General features: G+C 38.5%; 1 protein-coding gene across 1 annotated transcript in view; it reads left to right on the plus strand.

Moving 5' to 3' along the window:
• GRIN2A (glutamate ionotropic receptor NMDA type subunit 2A) overlaps positions 1–8784 on the plus strand; it is a 191255-nt gene extending 182471 nt beyond the window's left edge. Inside the window, exons 12-13 of the mRNA XM_009281666.2 lie at positions 4997–5235; positions 6825–8784. Of these exons, the coding sequence (XP_009279941.2) occupies positions 4997–5235; positions 6825–8615 (2030 nt within the window). The 3' untranslated portion in view covers positions 8616–8784. The remainder of the gene's footprint in view (positions 1–4996; positions 5236–6824) is intronic.
• Positions 8785–10707: the final 1923 nt, after the last annotated feature.

The raw sequence follows: 10707 nt of genomic DNA on the forward strand, positions 1-10707 counted from the left end.
CATCACGCAGTTATTTGTGAATTTTGCAGGTTAAATATACTGTCAACATATTAAACAGAAAATAATCACTATTTTTATTGTCAAATATATTGCAACTCTTCATTTTCTTATCTTGTGCTAGTGTCGTGATATCCTTTGTTGCTGAAATCTGCAACTATTCATTTAATTGTTAATCTAGTCCACACATGGACGGAGGTAGAAAATGATTGTGGCATTACATTCCTTTTAGTAAGTGCCTGAAGTGAAAACAAAAAGCCTTAAAATAAGTCTGATTAATATTTATAAGTAACTTGAGACCCCCCTATTAGATGCAGACTTGAACTCCTTTAACACTTGGTTCGTTGAGGCCTGGCATTTATATATATTGAGGTTGCTGACTTAGATTTCCAAAGCCTGTCTTCTGGAATATTTGGAGCTCTTACGTGCTAATTAGAATTACGCACACAAGGAGACAACTGAACTCTCCACTGCCTGGTAATCACAAATTACTGGCCTTTCAATTGCCAAGACTAATACATTGCTACAGGTGTCATCACCCTACACATTCACCTCACAAGTTAGACCACCCAAAAGGATTTGAAAGACAACAACATTCTTCCAAAAGGACGTGATTCTTTTAAAGATATTTTTCTGAACCAAAGTTTAGCTAGCCTCAAAGTTCAATATTTTGAATTCCAACTCCAGGCCAAGTTTGGAAGTGGCTGATTTTTATAAGGAATGAATTGGCACCCCAATTAAAAAATTCCTCATACCTGAGGATTTTGTAATAAAAATGTTATGCCTTCTGTATATATCTTGGGTAAAATGTAATGGGCAGGAAGAGCAATAAATCGATTAGTTAGTTAGTAACTGTTTTGTCTGTGTGTCTGTGTTTCTGTGTATATACACACACATGTATATAAATATATACTGTAAATGGTAACTGATTTATATATATAGACCAGAATTACCAGCCTAATTAGTCCATTCCCAGATATCATTTCATAAATATGACAAACCAATGATTCACAGCGCTTTGTGATCTATAAAATTGTGGATTACTTTTGGGTATTAATTAACAGTGATTTCTGTCATTGTCAGATATAATGGAAGGGATATTATACAGCAGGATCTGCGAGACTCTGGGATGCTTTGTTCTTCGTAGCTTGCCAGGGCACTGTCATTTATCTCAACTCAAAACAAGCTTGGTTGGTTTCTGTAGTGACGTTTTTGGAAAGGTTAGTGGATTATCAATAGTTACTTTAGATATACATGCCAAAGGGAAAGAAACGCAGAGGAAACAGTAATAGAAAAGAGGTTTAAATTCCTTCGTGAATTTTGTTATGAATTGTAAAAGGGCAAAGCAGTCAAATCAAATTGATGTTTGACAATCTTGGGAGATGTGAATTTTCCTGTGGGAAGTAATGACGGCTGATTGTCAGAGCTTCGGCTACTAATGCACGAGCCAGAAATATTGTGCTCTCTTTGGACTTGGGTTCTTTTCTCTTCTATAGCCCCTGTGAGTTTTATTCATAGACCTTGGGGAGGACTTGAAAGAGAGATGAGGGGAACAGTCCACTGAGGATTAGCAGAACAAAAGAAATCCAAATGTTCTAAGATATGGAAATGCAATAATGAAGCCCAATTATCTATGGGGCGACAGTGTGCAATATCTATACTGTTACAATTAATAATTTATTGTTCCTATGTCCTAGATTAGAAGACTTTTAAACATTCATTAGGATTGACTTTCTTCTTTGGGGATGCTCTTAGGTATTTTGAAGATTGAGCACTGTAATTTTGGAGAAGATACGCTGCCTTTTTCAGATGTAGAGGTTCAATTCATGCTTCGAGCACAAAACTAAACTCAGAATTAACTAGGAACCGAATAATCTCTCTTACAAATTTGTGAAATGCCTTTGCTAAAGTGCTTCAGTACTTGTCCTTTCTACTTCAATTTTTCCTTCACATTCTATGAGAAGCAATTTCTCCGTCACAGTCTTGTGTTCCACTTCCAATTCACACATCCAAATTATCTGTGGGCTGCAGCTTTCCTAGTGCCCTGGCCCTCTAACCTGCAAAATGCTCTTGTACAGCAGGTTATTGATCTTCTAGTCTAGCTTGAAGGTAGCTGAAATGTTAATATAGCTTCTAGCCTTTTTTTTTTTTTCTGTTCTTTACTCCAATGAGGTATGGATTATAATACTGAAAATGCATTCCCTAATCACTGGGTAAGGATTAGGGATCTGTAGCATGGGAATTCTTCCCCCAAATTGAAGCTATATCCTAAATTGGGAAGCACACTGAGCCAGCTAATGCTGTGTTTTCTGGCCCTCTGTATTGCCTGCTGTATTTTCTAGAAACAGTGAAGTTTGTCATTAAAAATAATAATAGAATTACTCAGCTGACTATATCCCCAAGAGAGTAAAAAGGCATGTATGCACATGCAATGCTTCAGTAAGAACAACACTAAACATTTGAAAATTAATATATCATGCAATATCAAAAACAATCTTGGCAGGAACAATTGCAATTTCTTGCACACCTCTGTCCACGCTGGCAGTAGAAACCACTGCTAAGTGATAGTGTCCTTCATCAGAGGCCAAATCTCATTGGTGAAATACGGATTCTAAGTCTAAGAATATGCAACAGAGAGAGCGAGTGGATCTGCTTCCTTAGCTTTAAGTAAATGAAGTGTTTTAATGGCAGTAAGGATGTGGCATAGCCAGAACCAGAAACCAGGAATGCTCTGTTTCAGGCATGTGATGATACCATTTATGTTTCTGCCGCTGCCCAGGAGGCAGGCGGTGGCAGCAGCAAAAGGCCAGAGGAGTCTGTAAGAAGAAAGGCCAGGTGATCCAGAGGGCCAGGAGGGAGCAGAGGGAGGTGTCCAGGGCACCGTGAGAGAAAAGGCTGGGAGTACGTGACGTGGGCAGAGTTTGCAGTTACTGCATCACCCAGGTCTCTGGGGGAAAACAGAAAATGAAAAGAGACAGAAAGCCAGGATAAGAACTGTATTTGAAAGATACCACTAGTTACAATAAAAATTTAAAAAAAGAAACTTAAACAGGAACAGGGGCATACTGTATTCCTGCAAGTATCCAGACATTAAGTAACAGTTATTTTCTATAGAAAAGCCTGTAGTGGATGAAACACAATAGACTTAGTTAATGCTGTATCGTATACAACTATTTTTCCTCATCTGCTGCATGTGCTGTATGGGTAAAGCTAGTCAAGCTTTCCATTTCCAATATAACATTACTGTAAGCTTCGGACATAATGCTTTGGGTGATTTTACATCCAGTGTTGGTGATTGTCATTGCTTTCCCATAAATAAAAGTATTATGGGGAAGAAAAACAGTCAGTTTTGATAAATAATGTCTTTTCTTTCTAAAGTGCTTTTCTTTCTAAAGTGCTTGTAGATCAGAAAGTGGTTTAAAACTGCATCTCTGAATCAGCTCACCTGTTACTGAAATGCAGTAACATTGTAATGCAGTTACAAACACTCTAACGCGGTAAACTATGAGAGGAAATGTGACTAATGACTGCTGCAGTGATGGCCCAGTGCAGCGTCTAGGGGCAGCCAGCTGCTGGACCTGGTTGCTTCTGCTCATGCTGTATTTTTCAACTTGCCATTTAATCTTTGTTGTTTGGATGGTCTGCCTTTTAACATTCAAAAACATCTTCTTGGGCTGGGAGGCTGGAGTAAAAATATGGAAGGGATATGTGGATGCAAAGGATATGTAGATACCTGGATTGTAAGGTTATCTGTTTAGTGGCTGTTCAACATAAAAAATAAAACAAGAGGCAAGAACACTAATAAATCAAATCCCCAGATACCCAAGCCCTAGGGAACAGGAGATACCAGAGACGATAGCAGAGACCGGACATGTCAGGAGAGAACGTTGCAACTTATACAAAAAGGGAAAATAAGGTTATCGTGGGTCTCACAGGAAAGGGCAAACTTCTTATGGCATGTTTGAAAGGGATTGTGAGAACATGTGAAATTTATTTTGCGATGTTTAAGGGAAGGACCAAAGGGAGAGGTCAGAGTGGATCAGGGAGGAACAAGTGTAGGAAAATGGAGAGGAGAGGGCATAAAAGGGTCTGGTTGTGTATCAGGATGCTTGTCTGACTGAGCCCTGTGTCTGATCGCTACAGCCTGTCCCATCTCTTTACTAAACTCAGTTCCTAGCTGGTTTTGATGTGATCTTGCTTTCCATTTGGTGTTTATGAGTTTGGGGGCAGATGTGATTTGTTAGAGGACTTCTGGAAAGACCCGAGGTCCAAGCCGGTGCCTGGGTAAGGGGTGTATAGGGTCTGGGCACAGATATTGCACAGACTTAGCCCGTGCCAGTGTTTGAGGGGTCTGTACATACTGGTGTGTTTGTGAATCATGAGTGATGGTGTATGCATTTCACTAGCAAACTTCAGTCCTCATCAGCTGGGCAGGAGGAGGAGGATCAGGCCATCTGTATTTGTGTTTGTGAGTGCCGTGTGGGTGCTGGTAACGACACTGCTGCCTGTGAGGGTCTGTGTGTGCATCGGCACCTCTGGAGTACACACGTGGGTTTACTACCGGCTGGACCTGCAGATGGGAGCCGCACTGGTGGCATCTATTGGACTGGGACGGGAGGAGCCTCCTAGGTCTGAGTGTGCACCAAATGCAGCTCTCATGGATGGGGTGGAGGAATCCCCTGGGACGGGAACCCTCCAGTTCCACTCTCTGTAACAAGTGATACTAGTTATAGCAAGCAGAAGAAAGTTTTACCCAAATGACAGATCCTACTTTCTAGAGCAGCCAGCTTCCCACATAATTTATGAAATCTGAGGACATCTGAAACTAGGGTGCTGTGAGTTGAAGTCTGCTGTATTTGCAAATCCTTAGTAGATAAGACTAACGTGCTCCACAAATGAAGCATTAAATGGTGCTGTATTTTTAAACTTGCAAAGACTTTCGGATACTGTGAGCAGTAATTTTTGCATTCTAACTGGTTTGACTCCTTGCTCTCCCTAGGGGAAATGGAAGAGTTAGAAACCCTGTGGCTGACTGGTATTTGCCACAATGAGAAGAATGAAGTCATGAGCAGCCAGCTGGACATTGACAACATGGCAGGAGTGTTTTACATGCTCGCAGCAGCCATGGCACTCAGTTTAATAACCTTTGTCTGGGAGCACTTATTTTACTGGAAACTTAGATTCTGCTTCACTGGAGTCTGCTCAGATAGGCCGGGATTGTTGTTCTCAATCAGCAGGGTTAGTATTACTTTCATTTTCTCCCTTCAGGCAACAGACAGAGTAAATGCTACCTCCCTAAAACATTACCTTTCCTTTTATTCCCACTTGGACATTGGAAATACATGTTAGAGCATCAGCGTGATGCTCTAGAGTAGTCAGTGGGCTTAGGATGTACTTGCACTCCACGGGAAGTCTTTTCTCCATTAGATTATTCTAGGGTGTGAATTATCGTATGCCAGGATAATCGTTAATCAAATGGTGAAAACAAATACATTTCGGGGAAATTTTGATGAAGAAATGGTAGAGCTGCTCAGATGCAGGAAATGGATTAATTTCCACAAAAAATTCCAAACAAAATAAATGCTAAATTGATGACAGACATTAGCTCTCAGTTTTGTGTATTTCTTAAACAAGTGGATTTTAAGTTATAAAAATATACTAGAATATTTTCATAAGCTTTTCTTGATAGCAAACTTGAATAAGCCATATGAGAAAAGGTCAAACACAACTGTCATTTATGTTTGGTTAGACACCAAGACAGGTTTTAATGATAACTTTACCAAACCCAAAGTGGATTTACATATCCAAGTAACTGATACTTGTCATAAAATAAGGGAAGTATGTGCTTGTTCTTATATTTTTGACAAATTAGTTGTTTTTTATGTCTTTTTTTTTTTTAAAACACATATGACTTTCATTAGGTAATTGATTTTGCTGTGAGGAGAATTGAAAATGATACTAAAATGCCTATTTGCTTTAAAATATGCTGAAGTTACCCTGTTGAGTAAATTGGACTGTATTGGAACTGCATTAAAAATACTCTGCCCTGCCCTGTTGGGGATTGTCTAGAAAAGCATATCACTTTAACCTCCACGTTTTACATTTGAACTTTATACTTTTGGCCTTTTACATGTGAAATTCTCCTAACCAGTGCAGGGGAAAAAAAGCGCTTATTTCAAAGGCAAATTTCTGAGAATTACAAATTCAAATGTCAGAAATGTCAATTGAGCTCACAGGAGTGACCAAAGAGGTTGGAGTTAAAAGATGGGCTTCAGCCTTTTGCTCAAAAGGAACTCAAATTCAGGCTTTAGAAAGAGCTGGGATTTTTTCATATGTACTAGGATAGGAAAGAGAAAAGCTCAAATACAACGACTAGAAGCCTTTTTATTTCAGTGAAAGCGAAGAGTACCTTAACTTCCAAGAAAATTAGCCTGGCTGCAGGCTTGTTTAGATGGGTAACTTAGTCACTGGTTTAAAATAACAGAGTTTCCATTACTGAATGTTAGTTACATTTTGTGATGAGGCTAGGGAACCTTTTGGGGTCCCTTCTAATCTTGTTTTCTGCAATAAGCAGGGGAGGCCAACACGGATCACTGGTTTGTAAAATACTGGCAATTTTTCTCCTTTACAGTTCCAACAGATATGGCAGAAATTATTCTTCCGTATCGATGTAAAGAAATGCTAAAAGGATAGATATGTACTTTTAATCTTTCCAGTCATTAGATAAGCAGTGTTTAATTTTTCTTTATTGCTAATTAAAAATAGAATGGAAGTATTTAAAATTTATACCTAGTGATTTAATTTGTTTTATATCACTCATATTGCAGGGTATTTACAGTTGCATTCATGGAGTACACATTGAAGAAAAAAAGAAGTCTCCTGACTTTACTTTGACCAATTCCCAAACCAACATGTTAAAACTACTGCGAACAGCGAAAAATATGACCAATATCAATCCTTCAAGAATTAACTCCCCCAAAAGAACAGCTGATTTTATTCAGAGGGGTTCCTTGATTATGGATATGGTCATGGATAAGGGAAACTTGGTATTTTCTGATAACAGATCCTTTCAGACAAAGGACAACTTTTTTGGTGACAACATGAGTGAACTGCAGACACTTCCTGGCAATCGACACAAGGACAATCTTAACAACTATGTTTTCCAAGGTCAGCATCCTCTCACACTGAATGAGTCCAATCCAAATACAGTAGAGGTTGCAGTAACAGCAGAAGCAAAAGTGAACTCCAGACCCAGGCAGCTTTGGAGGAAATCTGTTGAATCTTTACGTCAAGAATCTGTACGTCAAAGCCAAGGTTCCCAGAGAGAAAATGGGTCAGATGAAAACAGGCAGCTTTCAGTGAAAAGCCAAAGATACCTTCCTGAAGAGATTGTCCATTCAGATGTATCAGAGACATCAAGCCGAGCTACTTGCCATATGGAACCTGAAAACAACAACAAGCACCACAAAACCAAGGACAATTTTAAAAAAAGGACAGTAGCATCAAAATACCCAAAAGACTGTAGTGAAGTGGAACTGACGTATCTGAAAACCAAACAGAGCTCTCCACGGGATAAAATCTACACAATTGATGCTGACAAGGAGCCAGGATTCTGCTTGGACACACCTCAGTACATCGAAAACATTGTCCTTCCAGAAACTATAGAGTTTCCTGATGTTTATCAAGATCCCAATGACAACTACAGGAAAGCAGAACATGCTGACAGGACTCCCTTGCATAATGAAGACAGTCTTCCAAATAATGACCAGTATAAACTTTATGCAAAGCACTACACATTAAAAGATAAAAATGCTTCCCTAGTCGACATGAACGATAGATACAGACAGAATTCCACCCACTGCAGGAGCTGTCTTTCCAATTTGCCCACTTATGCGGGACACTATTCGAGCAGATCTCCCTATAAATGCGATGCATGCTTGCGGATGGGGAACCTATATGATATTGAAGAAGATCAGATGCTGCAGGATACAACGAACTTATCACTTCCTGAAGAAATAGATGAGCATAGTTGGTCACAAAATAATGCTCTGCAATATCATAAAAAAAATAAGTTGAGGATTAGCAGGCAACATTCTTTTGATAATATCGCTGATAGGTCCAGGGAAATTGATATTGGAAGACCTTCTCGTAGTATAAGCTTGAAAGAAAGAGAGAAATTTCTACAAAGTAGTCCATATGCAAGCATGTTTAGTGTTCCCTCAAGCAAACTGTTGAGCAACAAGACCTCACTTTTAACTCATGCTCTAGAGGACAGTAAGCGGAGCAAGTCCCTGTATCCTGTTCACTCAGATGATAATCCCTTTCTGCACTCGTATCGTGATGACCAGCACTTATCTCTTAGGCGAAGTCCAGCTGATCTTTATAAACATTCATTACCAACAAGAGGAAGAAATGATAATTATTTAAGGTCATCCATAAAGTCTACAGCATCATACTGTTCCAGGGATGGTCGGATCCATAATGACATGTACATTTCAGAGCATGTTTTGCCTTACGTTGCAAATAGGAATAGCTTGTACTCAACTCCAAGGGTTTTAAATTCCTGTAGCAATAGACGTGTGTATAAGAAAAGGCCTAGCATTGAATCAGATGTTTAAATTTTCCACGAACACTTTAGCTATAGAGAGAAAATAGTTGCCACCATCTTAGAGGGAGAATTTATCCCTTAACAGTATCCTGCTATGGTAAAAGATATGTAAACCTCTCCCTTTCCCAGTGTACTTTTGTACATGAATAGGTAAACTAGTATGCTCTTAACTATCCTTTTAAAATGTCTTGTTGAAAAGGATAAAAAATAGCCATTTATGTATGCTTTATATATAAATGGCAAGCTGAAATAGCCCCAATATATGTTGGCAACTATGCTGTTTTGTATCTAATTATTTTACTATTTCGGTTACTCTAATTTATGTTGCTAAGTATCATTCAATGTACTTTTGTCCTTAGAAATGTTTAATGATTTTCTAGTACTGGATAAGCAATATGGTATGCATGTAGTATGACACAGACAAGAAGAATTAGGAATGCATTTGCACAGTTTCAAAAGTAAGACTCTAAAAGAGAGACAGAAAGCTAGACTTTCAAAGATATATTTTAACTTCATAATCATTTTCAAAGCAAAATAATAATTAAAAACCCCCAAACCCCGGGACCTTAATAAATAAAATACAGTGTGTTAGCACAAAATTAGTATGCTCATTCTAGACTGACAGAAAACAAATGGGAAGGCTGTAGGCCCAAACATGTGAACTGCTGTGTACCCAAAGGAGGCCCCATGGATATCGGTTAATGTCAATGTACAAATGCTTTTCTTATATTTCACATGCACTTACCATTACAAACTAAGTTCATTGAAGAGTCTGCAGGCATCTTGTCAGAAATTTCACAGCTGCCTAATCCAGAGTATATATTTTTAGATATCACTATATGGCACTTACTATGGAGCTGTGGACTTTATTAGTAACCTTGAGGCCTAATGTGTACGTAAGTTTGCATTTGCCCCTTACTGGTGATTACTCAGGGCTGTATAGTATTTCTTTTATTCCTTCACTTCCCAGACCAAATCCCAACCCACTGTAGTTCTTTGTTCATAATGTATCAGTGACATCTGATTAATTGTATGTTAGTAGTATTAAAGCTGTTAATACAGTATCAAACACCGACAGCCATACGTTCAGTGCAATCAGTGAGGAGCGCAATGCCATTTATTTGCATACACAGTGAAGGATTAACGCCTTTTAAGGGACTTCTTCCTTCCGGAATATTGTGCATATTTGTTGAACATCAGACCATTTTTTTTAACCTCTCTGATCAAGTCTGTTACATAAATCGAATATATGCACACGTAACTAAGGAACAGTATCTTTATTATCACTTACCGGAATACAAAGATATTCGCATAACAGGGATGCATTGTTATATGACTTTTACTTCTAGTGAAGATCAATCAGGTTATTTCACAAATAAAATGTCTGCTACACACCCCTCCTCGCCCCCGCTGGAAAAAAAAGAACCCGCTAGATTTTAACCATAAGGGAGTGTGGAAGGGAAGAGAGGAGGTCTTTCATGAGTAGAGTGTACAGCTGTAAATTTAATTTAAACTAAAGAAGTAAATATAATTGCTAATATATTTAAATATTGAAAGCATTCAACAGGTGGTGCTCTCCCATTCCTCTGCTACTCTGAGAATTGCTTTAGGTTTTTTGTGTAGAGGAAGTTTGGATTATTCAAGCATTATTCCTTACATTTCACTGAAGAACAGCGAGCAGGGAAGCCATTACCACTGTGAATTGGAAAATGTGAATATTACCCTAACTTTTCTCTAAACTGAAACTCTTTTCAATAGAATCATGGCTCTCAGCTGTAATTGTAGAATCGGCATGCCAGAGGTACAGTATGCAAGTTGTTTAATTTGGAATAGCATACTGCACAGCAGAGTTGCAAATGGGAGATTATGTAAATGATGTCTAGGGACAGACAAAATACAGCTTCTTGAATTTTGTTTACAATTTTTTTATTAAACAGATTTAAGCTGACTTTAACTACCAAACAGTCCAGAAAGAGTTCTTGGTATTTACAAATGTATTTGTATGTTCACCAAGATGGTGAAAGATGGTATTTTTTAAGGAACGAAATGTAATGAGATTTGGGCTTCCGAGTCCCTTTCCAGCTTCCAAAAATCTCAGTATA

The sequence above is a fragment of the Aptenodytes forsteri genome, unplaced genomic scaffold (genome assembly GCF_000699145.1).
Source record: "Aptenodytes forsteri isolate BGI_AS27 unplaced genomic scaffold, ASM69914v1 Scaffold84, whole genome shotgun sequence".
Classification (NCBI taxonomy): Eukaryota; Metazoa; Chordata; class Aves; order Sphenisciformes; family Spheniscidae; genus Aptenodytes; species Aptenodytes forsteri.